This window comes from Cardiocondyla obscurior, linkage group LG04 (genome assembly GCF_019399895.1).
Source record: "Cardiocondyla obscurior isolate alpha-2009 linkage group LG04, Cobs3.1, whole genome shotgun sequence".
Lineage (NCBI taxonomy): Eukaryota > Metazoa > Arthropoda > Insecta > Hymenoptera > Formicidae > Cardiocondyla > Cardiocondyla obscurior.
Window position 1 is genome coordinate 3,962,136 of NC_091867.1, and position 16,968 is coordinate 3,979,103.

Here is a 16,968-nt window from a genome sequence, read left to right on the forward strand (position 1 = left end):
TTTATATTTCGACTACACGTGCGATATAAAATTTATCGGATTATTTAACATATTTAAATCCTTGAGGTATTTATAAAAAGTTTATAAATATCAATAACGTGTTAGATTAAATGTTAAAAATTATTTGCGGGCATATCTGCTATCACTAGATAGCCTTTGCAAAATTCTGATTTGACGAATCTATTTGCGATGTTGTTCGCACGAGGCTGTTTATAGTGACGTAATTATCATAACCCTCTCACGTAAAGCGTATTATGCGAATGCTAAAAATATTCTTCTTTTTTTTTTTAAATAGTTTCAAACGACCGACCTTTCCTACACTCGCCGTAGCGTGTTAAGCGATGGTTAACGCATGCTCGTATCTGAATAACGTATCTGACGAGTGCAGGGTTCTATTCTTGGGAGCTTTGCATTCGTAGATAGAAGGCGAAAGAAACTGCGCTCGTGCATAAAAAATTACTTTTGAAATATATATCCAACTTACAGATACTGGTTAAAAGATAATGACTTTGTCGGGTGGAAAAAAACGCGGTTGCTTCAAACACTGAGACATATGATTAATTAAAAACTTGATGTTAGACTGCACGTTGGACTTCAAGAGGGTGAACTGAATTAAAGCTGTATGTTCCACTACCTACATTGCATGCTAACGTTTGCATGCCATTCGTAAAGAACCGGCAATATTAAAAATAGTTGCTCAATGGAGATTATGTTCGGCTAATCGTTCATCATAATTTCATTTACCTGCACTTTCTAACAATACTGTAGATACACACGCAAATGCTAAAATACATGTGTATTTTAAGACAAACACTTTTTAGAATAATAAAAGCGAATCCTAATTCTCGTTAAAATAAATAAATTCTTTTTAAATCTTGATGCGGCGGCGGATTAAAATGCGCGCCGTGCCGATTTCGGTGGGAAACTAAACCATCGTTCGAACTAAAAAATGCATTAAAGATATTTTTAGCCGATAGTAACGGTATTAGTTATACATTCAGCGGCAGGGTAGAGGGGGGAGGTAGAAACGTCGGGCAGTGGCATGCAAGTAGAACACACAACCCGCAAGATTCCGCTGTTCGGCACTCCATTTGTTTCGATATAGATCGCTGGATAAGGTTTCGTTGTATGTTGCGGCTTTATTCACCAGTCAAGTGATATACACTTTTCTAGCTGTCCCACATCGACGATGGAAAGGGCTGCCGAAATACATTGTGCTCCTCCACGTAGCTGTGCATACGAACGTTTTGTCACATTCTAGCACGGTGGCAGGACGTGACACAATTCCTGGGTAACATCACCCTCGCCCCTGCATATTCTTCCATCGAGCGTAAAAACATTTCTCTTCCTGTCGATAAGTCTTAACGAAAACATTGCAAAGGCGCAGCAACGAGATTCCTGCACGTTCAATTATCATTATTAATATTCGCGAAGCACGCGTGTAAAGAGTGCGCATACTTAGCGTATAAAGGTTAGCACTTAGCGAACGCGACATTCTCAAAGAAATAAATCGCTACGAAAGTAACACATATCACTGACAAATATCGCGGTTGCTGTGTTCGTTTTCCAAGTGTATACGCAGTATGCATAAACTTTTGTATTCCTATATGTGTAAATTACATATTGTTATAAAATTCTGTATTTAAATATCTGATGGTACAATTAAATGGCAAGAAAAATTTAATAAGGTTGCTCGCGAGTTTAATAAAATACGGATAATTGATAACTTTAATGATAAATTGTGTTAATTAAGCGAGAAGATAAATATATTATTTGTTGCTGCGCCGAGGAAAAAAAAAAAAAACGTTGATCTATGATTACCACGTGGTCGTTCTCCTACGCGATTGGGATCGCTGGTAGGCATGTTTCTGCCGGATGTAACATATTTCTCCCGTCGTGGCATTAACTTTGCGGTAGCGCGGCGGTCACGTTCGGCAGGACGCAACCGAGACAAAACTCCTCTGTCCGACTATCTCAGGTAGGTAGTCTTCTCTGGCGTTTCACTATTGATTCCCGTTGAGGCGCGGGGATGAAGGCTGGGGACTCGGTCGCGGGGGAGTGCAGGATAGGGTAGCGTGGCAAAGTGGATGGTAGCAGTGCCGCCGGGGGTGAGAAGAGAACGGGTCGCGGGAGGAACTCGAAGTAGGATAGTAAGGGAGACAGGCGGTCGCAGAAGCGCAAGAGAAGCTCGGTCGCCCCAGTTGCCGCCACTAATGTCTCCTCATACTAACTACCTTCTTATCCTCTCTCCATTCTATGCCCAGCTCAGACCGGAGAGTCTACGAGAGAAAGGGAGACGGATACACACACACATAGATATATATACTATACTACATATACATACAAAGGGCAGAGGGACAAGCGCAGAAGAAAGACAAGGCAAACTCGACGGGTTGTGAGCGGGAGAAAACCTGCAGCAGTTAAGATAAAATAGCTCGGTAGAGAGTGGACACTTTTGTCTCGGGACGCGGGCAGATTTTTCTTTTGGCTGTAGCACGATAGGACCTTGCACGTATCACCGCCGGCGGTGGGATCCGCGGGCGCTGTTTATGAACGTCGATTACTAAGGTTGGTTAATTCCCAAGGAAAAATAGCGCGGTAGCTGTGCTAGTCGCTAGGGACTTCTTTCGCCGTTCCTCGAAAAGAGAGACGGTGCCTGGTAGCGGCGTCTCGCAGGATGAGAAAAACAGCTGCATGATGAAGATTGGTTGAGCCCGGATAATCAGCCGGGCGATCTCTCTCTTTCTCTCGGCTTCTCCATCCCTTCTATTTTTTTCATTCTCGTACACGGTATAGCTGCGAGGTTCATTCGAGTGGCAAATTGGGCCGTTTTACCGCGTGGATGATTCTGTAATCTCTATCGCCAAGGTGAGCGATAATAAGCACTGATAATAATCCTTGCGCACGAATGGCGGGATTTTTATAGCCAGATGCGAAGAGTATTCGCGGAAATATTCAGAAGAAAACGACAGCGTGAAATAGATACCGGATATAAAAATAACATTTATTTTGTCTCACACAAGAGTATTAAATATATTTATATTATTAACATTATTATAAAGAACCTCGCACAAAGCATTGCATATTTATAAAACAATATTGAAAGTAAATTTAAAAAAATAACATTAATGTAGATTTATTTAACAGACTTTTTGTATTTTTCCTTATGATTAAAAAACAAAAGGATTTTTTTTTTTATCTTTTTTATAAAAATTTGGTTTTACTTTATCATTACCCAAAGCTGATTGAGAAAAAAAAGGAAATAAATCTTTTTACATGAAGTATATATAATATTATGTTGAATTGGGTGCTCTTTGAAAATACTAGACAAGTCACAATCAGATCTCCGCCGGATAATTTTGCAGATCAGAATTGACTCCGTTGTACAACAATTGATGAATGCATTGCAGCATACAATCGTTGATATCGTTATCACAATCCGATTGGTGGATTATTAATCCAAGTATTTTTCAGATTTATCTCTCGCGGAATATAAAATAAAATTATCGGACGCAGTTGCAACTGGAATCGTATTCATTTTCAGCATGACGGCGAACTAGCGTTTGCACCGACAAAGCCGATGGGATACGCTTTGCACTGTAGGAGAATTTTTCGATATTTGCTTCAAAGTTTCTGTATGGAAATTAGTTATGTTATTCTCGCGAGTTTACAAATAGCGCTGTATGATACGAAGAAATTATAACCGAAGAACGTTCGGGTTAATTTCCGCGAAAGTTATAATTGCGAACTGCGCTGCGGAAAATTAGATTGACATCGCGAAGTTATCGTGCAGAATAGAACGAATTGAATAAATCGCTACTGTGTGACTTACGGATTTGTAACCGATCGCGAGATTAATTCGAATATTCGTTTTGCGTCCGTACGGTTTCATCGAGTGCAAATCGCTCTACAAATTGGACTTGCGTAATCATTGCGCTATATATAAATTATTTATGACATAATATATTTCAGGAGTGGTATTAACTCGGTATATATCAACGGGACTGCGCACGTCACGTCTGAACTGGCACATTGTTTTGCACTAGCTCGATTCTGTTTAAACGCATATAATTGATTTGCACATTGACCAAGCTGTTGCACCAAAACAACGACCTATTTTCAGATATAATGCGTACCCTATAGGCCATCAACGGATTTCACAGGTAGCCTCTCATGTCTTATGGCTATTTTCGTGTGGTAAACTCCGGCTATTAATCATCCTCGTTTCACTGGGCCGTAGTCGCGTGATAGTCGGTAAAATCTTAGTTAACGTTTAATATAGTTGAGTATGACGTTATATTTAAATATGAAAGCTCCGGTACATTAATTAGCATATCTACATAAATATTACGCTAATTGTTCCAATGATGGCAATCTTAATTAAAATAATTTAGGCCCTCTTAAGAGTGAGAAGTCTCGTTTTATCGTTTCCAATCGAATTAGTTATTCATACTGAACAAAGTATATACTGTATATTTTGATTGCGTCTTCCTGGGGAGCTCTGAAAGGATAAATTTATTTATGCAACACCATAAATATCAAAAGCAAAATTTCTTATCACTCAAATAAATTCCATGCATTTATGCAGACGATCGAGTTACATATTCATAGGTTCTACATGCGTATATTTTATAAAGGTCATCTTTACGCGAAGGGGAAACGTTTCTACGTTTTAATTATCAGTCGATAAAATTTTTTCAATGCCGAACTGATCGCATTTGATGGATATATCGCGCCAATTATAGTATCACGTGCAGGACAAGGACGCGCCCTAGTCTTGGCTAGACATCTAAAAATTAGGAAACAAGGACGGCGGTGTAAAAAATAAATGCTCCACTATTTCATCATTATTTTATCGATCGCGCGAAAAGGTCATTGTCACGAAGGGAAAAAAAAAAAAAAATTATCGTGTTCGTGGGAAGAATTATCGTTCAATAGTCTCGGAAAGTAAGGCCATTCTTTTCAATAACCAGCAGCAACTGTGTGTAATATTTTTCATTCTTTATATATTACGTTGACGTCGTAATCATTACAGGGCTTTTTTTATACGGAGGCAAATAATCGTTTGTCGCACGGATTTATATATTAAATTCTGTCATCGTCCACGGTAGCGACAACGATTTTCATCCAAAATGCGCAATTGCAACGACCATTATTTCACATCAACGGGATTAATAACTTGTTTATGCTTAGGCCTGTCACATCGAAAGTGGGACAGAAACAATTACCTTAGCGCGGCGATATGTAATGTGGTAATTAACTCGATACTATCCAATATCCGAGGCGCGATATAAACGTGCGACCTGACGGCAAATCGAAAATTGTTACTAAAACTACACGTGACGTGAGCGTAGAACGCAGAGCGGGCAACATATTGCATTGGTCGAGGCTGAGAATCACGCTTGATTTGACGCGGCAAGAGAGCTTCCTGATGGATCGATAGCGGGGTAATCTACCAGGACACACAAGGATCGGGACCTTTACAGGTTCAATTAACAAACAAACCAATTTAATTAGCATTATCAATGCAATTTCCGTACTGGCATCGGAACTAATATTGGAGGCGGCGGAGTCCGCCGATGTACGTACGTAATGTACACGTTATTGGTTCGAGCGAGAGGCGACGACGAACGGACGGACCATGTAGTAATTCTGTAATATTGTGGGTGACGGTGGTTAGCCTTAGGGAATGGGTAAACAATGACATCCGACCAACGCGGCACGATTGTTACGCCGCCGTCGTCGCGTCGGTGTTGTGAATGACGATAATGTAAATACATTATAGAATTATTTGCCGGGCATTTTGCAAATTACATGTACACTCCAGAGATTTGCGAGGAAAAAAAAGAAAAAAAAAAAAAGAACAAGAAAGCGAACGTGCCATTAATCGTGATTAAATGTCTTTGAGCATATCGACGTCGCGGTCAATTATTCGTCACGTAAATGTTTTACGACTCAGCGTTATACATATAACTGAGAACGTCGATTTAAATGTTAAAATAACATTCGATACCGCGTGCATTAATAATAAGCGATTAGGACGCATTACGCGTGAGACCAATTTACACGCATTAATGTAAAATACAATGTTTACTGTAACATTTATAACGTTGTAAATCGCATAATATCTGTTTGCATAACATCGTGACATTAGACAGATTTACGTAGAAATTTTACAAGTTATTGCAGTGTTCGTGGAAATTATGCATTGACATATAAAAGCTATCAACTTCTGTCGAATATGTAATCAGCCTTACTACATGAATAATTTAAATATATATGAACGGGAAACACATTTACGTGAATAAACGAACAAGTGGTCGCGCGATTATTCGAAAAATCGGGGCGTCACGGAGATGAAAATATGTACGCCGCGAACAGTAAATCTCACGCGTTTTCCAGCCCAAGCTGCTACTCATAATTATAGGAAATCGTTAAGCCAACGTTATTTATTGATCAAGTTGTTAGTGGGATCAAAACATTTCATTTTTTCTAGTTTGCTACCACGCACGGCGGCAATATGCGAATTGCCGGCATTTAAGCGTGCATATTACTTGCATACACACCGCCGGAAATGGGAGCGGCGGCACAACGCCGTAATACAGTACAAACATTTGCGTTGTTTCATATTGTCCCTCATATTTGTCAGGAACTATCATTAAGTGACAATGTCTAATTTGCTGCGCATTAACCCACACAGTCTCCCCATAATGATCCACTAAGAGGATTCAGTTACTTCCGAAGTATTGATTTCAGCGTCGTTCTTTTAAAGACGCTACGCGTAACGACGCGGAGTAGCTGCAACATTAATCAAAGGAGAGATAAAATGCTGTAACACGTTGGGATTATAATTTTTAACTATTAATTGTGAAATATTTAAATGCCAAGTTTTATTAAAAATTATCTTGTCAGAAGAAGGGATATAAAAATACGGTCGACATATTATTTCAAAGAAATAAGGAAAAATGTGCGCGACATTCGACATTTGGTCGAATAAAATAAATTTGCTCGGTCGTTGCGCGCGCATTCGTTGAACATATTCAAAGGTTTAACTAAATTTTTATTTTATTTTTTTTTTCTACTTTATACGAAAGGAATGGGCAGTGCTGAGCGCCATTTTAATTTCCTTTCGTTCTCGGCAGATTTGTTACGGATTCCCTTTTGTTCGCAAAAGCTGCTCGTGATATTTCAGCGCACGTTCTACATCCTCATTTCTATGTGAAATCATTTTCATGACCATACGGTCATTAGACGTTACAAATTGGCTCTCGTTTCCTGCTATGTCGTTTGTAACGTGAAATTGATACAAAAATAATGTATTATTGAATAAATTATATTTCCGCTTCAGTCATCTAATTCGGTCTACCGCGTTAGTCCGCGGATTATGCATTCTCCTATGATATTGGATGAGGCTAGGAGCCGACGTTTAAATTGGGTCGACACGATCCAGGGATTTCAATATTCACATTGCGGTTAAAGATCGGGGGACTAATCCAAATGCGATCGGGTGCATTACGGGAGAGAAATCGCCATGCAGGCTAGGAACGTAAATGTTTGTTTGGGACTGCATACCGCGCGTGTGTACCGGATGCCCGGCGTCTTAAGCACGGTCAAAAAGGATGAATGTCTGAGAGCGTGATAATTAATACATAATCCCACCGTTCGATCGGCACCGAGGAAGATACTCGTAGTATTTCGATTAAATCCCCATTAAGTCGACCGCGATAAAAGTGATGCGCGCAATCGAACGGCGAGTAATTATCGAAAACGGCGCAACAGCGAATTACCGTCTCTCGGACATCATAAAACATACGAGCAATTTATCGTCGTAATGATGACGTAATCCTTTTTGGCGATTCCATCCAGTTCTAAAGTTCACCGTTGCCGGGACGGCTGGCAGTTCAACAACTTCGCGTTTCCAAATTGCAAACCGTCGTAAATAAGCATGCTTATCTCGTCAAGTGTCGTCGCCAAACTCTCAGTGCGCTTCGCATTTCTGTGCGAATTATGGCATCGTCAAACCGAGTTTGTCCGCTTGTTAAGACGGGCATAACGGCTCGGATGGCGCCGTATCGCGAATACCGAGCCCGCGTACCAAGGATAATGGGTTCGCGGGAACTTTGTGTGTCGCTAAATGGAGTAGATTAAGATATTGACGAGCGCCGCGGCGATATATTTATGCCGTTTCGTTTTGCATTTATCCGCGCGCTCTTTACATTTATGCCGCGTCGCTTCGCTTCCGCGTGAACGTCAGGGCGCGTTAAGCGAAAAACGCGAGTGAAATTTCCTCTCGCGAGACGCGAGCAAATACGTTTCCCCCCGTCCCAGCCGTACCGACGAGATATTAAGTTGTTGAGACGAAAGTTGAGGGCTTTATAGAACCCGTAAGACTCATCAATTTCCCGGCATTTCCGATCGGTCAATCCTGCAGAGACAGCAACATCATTGCGCTACAATCCCATTGACGGTGAAGAATGAAAACTCCGTTTAACAATATCGCTTATTCAGGCGCGTCAGCACCGGTGCAGACTTTCTTCGCCCGTGGCGAGATGATCGATTGCATTCGCGCGCACGGGGTCCCGCAGTCAAAACTGCACCCGCGCCGGCGATCAATATACGCGTGGCCCTCGTGTGTCTCGCCGCGTTCCGCGTGACTTCCCGTGTACTTGAAAACGGCACCGCGCGCTAAATTTAACGTTGCGACGAGCGCAATGCCACCGCCGACTGCGCTTTTGATTGCGTCATAAAACACAGCGGCCTGGGCTTTATCAAGGTTGCAGTTCCAGGCGGCATACATCGAGAGAGCGAGGCGTACTTGGCGAATTGGCGTGTACACGCCGCCTCTTTTCCACGAACGCAAATCGGTTCTCCATTCGTTGCGTCGCGCGGTGCGTCGCCCCGGTTCGGCCGTACATTGCCGGCAAAAGTTCACGCTTATTCGTGCGCCGAAACAAGCGCATAATTTCGTTAGAGAACTCGCAGGGTCGGCGGTTTCACCTCGTTATACGAAAACTTTTCGCGGTCCTGTATGAAAAAGGATATAGGCAACGCGGAGCAGCCGAGCAACAGCTGCAACGACGCGGCTCGCTCCGCCCGCAATAATTTTCATTTCGTGCGATTATTCGCGAATTGTTCACGGCGTACCGCGCGCGTGCGCGCACGATAACGACAAAAGAGTTTCTTGCGGGCGGCGGCCGCTCTATTTGTTACCATTTGGCTCGTAACGACCTGACAAGGCATAAATTTTCTTTTCATCCGATACGTCAGTTAGCGGATCGCTGTGCGCGCACAGTAACGCGCGCGAGATCGTGCGTGACTCACCCACGCCACCAGATACATCCAGACCGCCGCCGCGAGAAAAGATACGTATGAGCGTGCGAGAAGGGTGAACAGACGAGCTGGAGGAAAAGAGAAAGAGATAGAGGAGACAAAGAGGTAGCGGGGTTACAACAAATTGCCAATCTCAACCACGGTAACCAACTGCTAAGAGTTTACCCGAGTTACATCAACATTCCTTCCCGCAACAATTTCACTATTTCGGATATAGACTCGACGTTTCCCTTTCAGCGAATTTCGCGCTCGCGAAGACGTAGGTAGCACGTAAGTGCGCGTAATACGAAATGAAAGAATCGTGTACTCGAATGCTCATTATTAATATAACGTAACTATTAACGGCAATTGATGCCAGGAAAATGTAATTGCTAACTCTAATTGGATGTTTTATAATTCAGTGCCGACTTTATCGATCACCGTAGCTTTTCGGTGCCTCTCCTCGAAGCGGGATCTCGAGCATCTCGAACTAATTACTTTCAGTTAACATTTTATTTACGATCTTATACATTTGCGGCTTACATAATATGCATATATTTGTCGTCATAATTACGCGTTAAAGTTCGATGTGTATTTATTTCGCGCATTCCCGCGGCGTAACGTATTTTTTTTTTTTTTTTTCTTTTTATTAATCGAGAACATTTTTGTACAAGTTTTTCCAGAAGTCAGCTCTTTCGCTTAATAAACCTTTCTCCATTTTCAATTCTTGATTAATATTCATATAATTATCTTCCGTGCCTTTGGGCTCCCAATTCACGTTCACGTATTCGTTCATGTTTGACGTGGGATTTCTGAAATTTTTACAATTAACCCTCAGTTTATATCTGTTATTAAATTTGACGATTGAAAAATCTTTAGACGTACCCATCCTTTGCGAAATTCGTTACCAGAGTGGTGTAAATGCGAACCATTTTCTCCGCTGGGGAACCTGGTTGCGGCATATTTTTCAACATGTCCGAATAAAATTCGTACGTCAGTTCGTCACCGTGGGCAGCGCCTAGTCGATAAAAATTACGAACGATTGTAGTTTGTTAAAATATAATATCACATCTTCTTCCTTCCGTTACATAACGAGTACGTCGCCGGTACTGATTTCTCGCGTACAACTCGTAATTCGTAACTCACCTTCCTCCACTTCGAGCAAAGATTTTATCATACCGAATGGAGCTTCGTAAGAGAATATGTACTGGTAAATTGGAGATGAAATTCGGGAACTTAATACCTCTAAACTGAGCGCGATCCCGGCATCAAACATGACGTCGTCCAACATCTAAAATGCACAAACAACTTTAATATGCACATCGTTAAACTTATACTCTGCTTATACGAAGTTTCGCGATAGCGGGACGATATTAACGTTAAGTACTTACCATCATGAGCTCTTTCGTGGTTTCTGTGGAGATCAATTTATCCTCGAAGTAGTAGCTCTTCAAGCTTTCACCTAGTTGGTTCTTCTGCCCGGCATCGGTTATATTCAAGTCGTTCGGCAGGAAGTTCTCGAAGTGCTCATTTATCTGATCGATATTGCCGAGCATCACTGGAAACAAATGTTTTCATATCGTTTACATGACGCCGAGCATGTAACTTCTGCGTAATATCGTATCGATGATTACTCTGCACATAGAAGGAGGACTCGTCGGCGGTAAATCCGGCCATAACTGGCACGTCGGCGATTTTTCCAGATTTCAAAAGTGTCCAGGGATCGGCGGGCAGAAATATCTCTTGTCCAATGTCGGCTTCTACCGACGGAATAAACGCCTCGGTGCGACCGTTCATCGCGTTCTGCGGTAATGCAATCAGAATGATTATCGGCGTTCAATACTCATCGACGCGGGATTTGCTTTCGATGTTTATTATGTAAACTTCAATTAGCATAACGCTATCCATCATGCGTGCAACGAGAAGATAATGGTATTTAATTAACGTAATAAGGAGACGTTAATTTGTTACCTTAAGGAACGCCAAATCGTTGCTGGCCGCAATTAATTCTTTCGGCGAAAACTCCGCGAGCTTGGCAACTAATTCGACAGGATCGCTTGTCTCAATGTCGAGCTTCTCGCCGAGTTTAAAGGCCACATCTCTGGCATCGTACGCCATCGCCCATGTATTCACCGCGCTCCCGCTTTGCAAGATAGCTTTATTGAACAAGCCTGTGGCACGGTAAATCGCGTTGTACACATTTCACGCTGATGAAAGCGACAAAAGTTTATTTCGAGTCAAGGAATTAAATAGTTGCGCATCTCACCGTCGGACATAGGAGACATCATGTGAAACTGAACAGAACTTCCGCCCGCATCTTCACCAAAGATCGTAACTCGGTTAGGGCAGCCACCGAAATAATGTATGTTATCCTTGACCCACTTCAGCGCCATTACCTGATCCTTTAGGCCGGCATTTCCGGGTGCACTTTTGTCGCCAGTATTTAAAAATCCTTTAACGCAATAATGACACGACAGTTTCGCGCACTTCGAGGTTCAGCGATTTAGCAAATCATTAAAAAAAAAAAATGCCACACGGTTGTTCATTAATTATATCGATATTAAACAATTTCGCTTACCGATTGCGCCCAGCCTATAATTAAGCGTCACGAGAACAACGCCTTGCTCAATTAAAAAATCAGGACCGAAGAATATGTCGTCTCCGAGGCCGTGATTAAACATACCGCCATGAAACCATACCATGACGGCTTTACAAGCGGCTTTGTCCAGTACCGGAGTATAGACATTCAGAAAGAGACAATCCTCCTCGCCAACTATATCTTGTTCTAGCATGCAGAAAAAGGGACATGGTGAACGGTGGTAGGTGGCATCGTACGTGCCTTCCCACGGCTCCGCTGCCTCTGGCATCTAAAAAAAAATATTAAATTAAAACTCAAAATATTAATTTATTAACCTGCCAATGCTTCGGCTCAAATTTTAATGTAGAAATAATCCTATTTGTAAAAAATTGATGTGACCCATAAATAGTTCATGAATAATGAATAGTTAATAGTCGATTTTATTATTGCCGTTAATTAACTTACCTGGAATTTATTAAGACCAACATTAGGTTTCGCGTATGGTATCCCTTTAAAGCTGTAGTACTGCTTGTTCTCCATCACAGTCGTAGTCTTTACGCCTTTTAGAAATCCTTGAGGAATTTCCAATTCAACATCCTGCTGCGCTTCGGCCGATATCAGCATAAGCGCACAAAACACGAATTTGATAGACCACATTTTAACACTGCGGAAAGATCGCGTAGCGCTCATCTTTTATAGCCTCACGTTTGCGATCAAAAGAGCGGGTTATCACAGATTATATTTACGCAATTACTACTCAGGAAACATAATAGCGCGAACAGGTTACTCGTGGAGCAATTTACGAGATGCCTCCATAATCTCGCGTGTCAACTATAACCGCGCAACATCGGGTTTTCAGGTAGAATTGTTAGGTCGGATTTCCTCAGTTTATCTTTAGCCTCGATACATAATCTTCATTAGAGGTTCATAATGTGCTTCCTGAAATTTATTGTAATCCGCAATAGAATACATCGTGGCAACTATATGGCTTTTCACGAACCGCGCATAAAAGAGATAAATTACTCTTTATTGTTATCTACTAGCTGGAATATGCAATACGGATTTACTAAAATCCGTATCCATAATCGAATTTATTTATTATGTGCAATTAATAAATGTAATTCTAAATCACTCTCTATGCCGGTTACGCAGCACGATTTGTATTAATAATAATGCTTGAAAAAATGACAAAGATATAAATACATTATGTACGAAAAATATTAGAAGAGTTGACAAATTCGGAGCATTATTACGTTGGAAAAATTTCAAGTGGAAGTTTGAGGCAGAATACATAAAGTGCATTCGGCACGAATAAATTTCTATAATTTACTTTTACATTCGCGCAAATAGAAAAGCAGATATAAAGGGAAGAAATGAAGCGAACACAACTTTACAAACTATGTAGAATGAATTTGAATGGTATGCCTTAATGATGAAGACCACGTACTTGATGCAAACTTCACAAGTTAAGCAGTAATTAAGGTCGAGTTAAAAGAGAATTGCTTCGATATTTACGGGATTAAGTTACTCTTTACGGATTTGTAACATAATTAAAATAGTGGTAACAAGTATTTTAAGTAAGTGTGCCAATTTTAATTCCAAAATTAAGGAATCGGTTTATCTTCTATCTGGGAATAAAGAAATTTTTTGTCATATTTCTTATAAATTCCATAAAATAAATATTTTTTCGAATGTTTAGTCATGAGTAGCAAAGTTTATTTCGCGATAAATCAACATTTTCGGAACCGCGCTGACAAGAGATGCAGTCGAAAAAATATAAAATCGAAGTAAATCTCGTGCACGTGATTTTTCGTTTTAACGAACGATCCGACGGTTTCTGACAATCTGTTCGCCGCGCTCGGGAAAAGGAAGATACGCTCCGTGAGCAATTGCAGCCGTCCACCCCACGTTCCCCCGAGTGAGCTTCAGTCTGTTTCGAGCATGCCATCGAATTTTTCAAACTTCAACGTGATTTTCCATGAGGAGTTTCTTCGCCAGCGGCGACGATTCCCTTAAAAACGACGTTGCGCTCGTCATAAATGTACGGCATCTTCACGCTCAGACCGAATTTATGCAAAGTGGCAGATAGATACACACACGACTCAAGTCGCAAACGGTTCCTTCCCCATCCCTTTCGGCGATTTCGGGTCATGCACTTATTCCGCCAAATAAAGTACTTTAGAAGATCGTATTTATATATTACTCGATCCGAGAAAAGAGGGTATAGAAATAAATTAGTTTGCATATTCAAACGAAGTGGATCTATGCAGCGAAGGAGGACAAGTCGGTCGATAAGCAGTTTTATACAACGGCAAGGAACAAGCACGCTTCCAACTTTTTTCCTAAATAGAATATCCGCTTACAGCAAGCTGCTTTCAACGGTTGCCTCTAGGGAAAAGACAAAAGGGTAGACATGGGACACTTGTGCGAAATATGACCACTTTGTCCACGCCCCGGCATCGACGGCTCTCGCTTCTACGCGTTTTCTACCCGAGAAAACTTACGGCCCAGTTTCACGTTTCAAAGCGACTTTCAAGTCGAATTTTAATCAACATGCTAATTTTCAAGAAACAAGCGACGTGTGAAAACAGCAATTTGAGGTGAGCGTTAACGTCAGCATGCCCCTTCGAGTCGGCCAACTTAAAGTCTACAAATGTAACAAGAACTTAAAACTTAGACCTTCGTCTTATTTTTTTTTTTTTTTATTTTTTTTTTATGTATAGCAGGATGAAAACTTATGTAATAACGGCAAATCCCCCCTTCTTATTCACCACTTCAAAAAGTGCAACGCTTGTCTCTTGATGAATTCCGCGATTATACGCAGGAAGTGCAAAAGAGCGCTTTATCGTGATATTTTTGTAACTTTATTTAACACTCCGCGCAAGCAATTGCGCGAACAACTTGTGAAAGAGCCGCAATAAAATTTTTTTTGCCGCGATATGCGAAGGGCAAAAAGCCGGGCACTCAATCGTGCGTTACGCAGTCGCGCAGTTTGCGAGACGTATCGCGATAATAATAAAAGAGGCTCGCACAAAACATATGGAAATGTGGGTGGGCAGTCGTGAGCCGTTTAACCGGTCGTTGTATGCTCAAATTACGGACCATTGACATCGGAAGAATTTCGAATAATACGAAAACAACGCCGCAGCTGGACGCGGGCGGGCAAACGCCCGGCGCACAGGCAAAATAAAACGCGGACGAATATTTTTTTTGTCGTTACCCGCACCCTCTGTCACAGCGCGCGCCATCATCAGCGATCCTCCCCGACGCGACGGCTTCGCCGAGCTCGAACGTACACGGCAGACGGAGCACGCGCGAATTTGACACATTTCCGTCGTACGGAAAGCGTGCCGAGAACATATTTTCACGTTTTTTTACCCTCCCACAGCCGAATCAACGGCCCGCCGTCACTCAGACGCGCCGCCATCTCTCTCTCGAGCTTTTCACTTCGTTTTAACAGTCCGTGCTTTCGTCCGCCGCCTCCACTTCCTCTTTTTCTCGCGTCCTATCTCCACACTTCTTCTATGTCTACCTTTCTATTTTCCCGTCTGCTTTGCTCTACCACATTCGCGGCCCTTTAACTGTCTTCTCTTTTTCTATGTCCATTTATCCCTTCTGATCACCCCCAGGCCACCGTTAGCTCGCTCTTTCGCACTATCGCCCGGCTCTGGACATTTCGTTCGCTCGCAAACAATGTTGCGGCCGCTCCCGTGCCTACACGCTGTTTTCACTGAATAAATTTAATTTAAATTTTCCTGCCGTTCGGAACGTTTATTAAGTAAATATATCACGCGAAGAAGGGAGAGAGGGGGAAGGAGGCAGAACGCTATGCACACTGATATTTTCCGCAGGACTTGCGCCGCCAAAGCCGCGAGCACGTATTGCATCCCATCCGCTATCGTCGCGGATGCGTGCACGTGTTCATGATGCACGCACGAAATAGCCGGCGAAACGCGATTCTCCATGTTTACGGGATTAATTTATTAAGTTCCGCGCGCGAACCCTTTTACCTACCATTTCACCCGCCCCTAGCCGAGACTCGCCTGGTATGCGAATTGGAAAATGTAGTTTCGTCGCGCTGGAATCATATTAAAGCATTAAACCACTCGCAACAAAGCGCAACGCGATATACGGCCGTATAAATTTTAAGGATCGAGAGTCGCGGATCTGGTGAAATTAGAAATCTTGCACATAACGAGATTTTCCCTGGTCGAAATGTCAACTTCGCCTATTGCGGAATATCGAATTACACACGACAAGCCTGATGTAAAAGCGACCGTTCATGAAATGTAAATACACATCGGGTATGCAATATGATACCATTATTAAAGCGTGGGATTGACGTCGAGTAACGACTCGTATCGAAATAAAGACTGAGACAGAAAACAAAGCGCGGTGGAAAGGAGGACGAGATATCATATTCGCGGCCATTAGGAAGCAATTATCCGAGCACAAGTTATTCTTTTATCCTTGAGTCGGAAAGAACTTACGCGTGATATGTTTCCTTGATCGCGATAACGAGTTTACCAGCTCGCGAAACTCCTTTCGGGATAAACGCCCGAACTCATATCACTTTACGTTGTTCTGCGTATAAAGAACTTAAAATAAATCATTATTCTAAGTTTATTAAAATTTAATTAAATATGTCGAACAAAATGGTTTTATACTTTTTTAGGGAAAAGTATGGAAAATTCGTCGACCGATTAAAACATAGTTATGCATCTGTCCGGCGAGCATTTATATTTTTTAGAAAGTCTTTTAACCGTAGTAAAATACGATATTTGTGTGCTTTTATGTCGTACGCCCTGCTACCATTCGAACATTTTTCGCCGGCCCTTTGGTACAAAGACCTCGCATCAAGAGCGCTGTGCATCGCTTTGTTATTTTAACTAAAACTGACCAATCGCATTTGCAATTCTACTTGCAATAACAATGGCTGCTGCGATAAAACAAATGCAAACTGATCGATATATGCAATTTTATCTAATTAATTTATGAAAGACTACAGAAACTTAAAAATCCAAAATAATAATACTGACAATGAGACAACAGGTAAAACCCGATAAAAAAAAGCTTTTTTT

At 41.7% G+C, this 16,968-nt stretch overlaps 2 protein-coding genes across 6 annotated transcripts in view; both read right to left on the reverse strand.

The window, feature by feature from the left end:
• Ten-a (tenascin accessory) overlaps positions 1–16,968 on the reverse strand; it is a 448,965-nt gene that overhangs the window by 355,915 nt on the left and 76,082 nt on the right. The gene's annotated exons all lie outside the window — the stretch shown is intronic.
• LOC139102266 (esterase FE4) lies at positions 9,801–16,394 on the reverse strand. Its single transcript, XM_070656049.1, has 9 exons — positions 12,353–16,394; positions 11,888–12,176; positions 11,576–11,761; positions 11,281–11,480; positions 10,944–11,112; positions 10,701–10,867; positions 10,456–10,600; positions 10,195–10,327; positions 9,801–10,121 (listed from the first exon to the last, which is right to left on the reverse strand). Exons 1-9 carry the CDS (start codon positions 12,575–12,577, stop codon positions 9,959–9,961), a joined length of 1,677 nt encoding a protein of 558 aa, XP_070512150.1. The 5' UTR covers positions 12,578–16,394; the 3' UTR covers positions 9,801–9,958.

Coding starts and splice junctions, on each gene's coding strand:
- LOC139102266 (XM_070656049.1), bottom strand. CDS start 12,577: ATGAGCGCTACGCGATCTTTCCGCAGTGTTAAAATGTGGTCTATCAAA. Junction 11,113..11,280: donor ACGATTTGGCGTTCCTTAAG/GTAACAAATTAA, acceptor GCATTACCGCAG/AACGCGATGAACGGTCGCAC. Junction 10,601..10,700: donor CCACGAAAGAGCTCATGATG/GTAAGTACTTAA, acceptor TGTGCATTTTAG/ATGTTGGACGACGTCATGTT.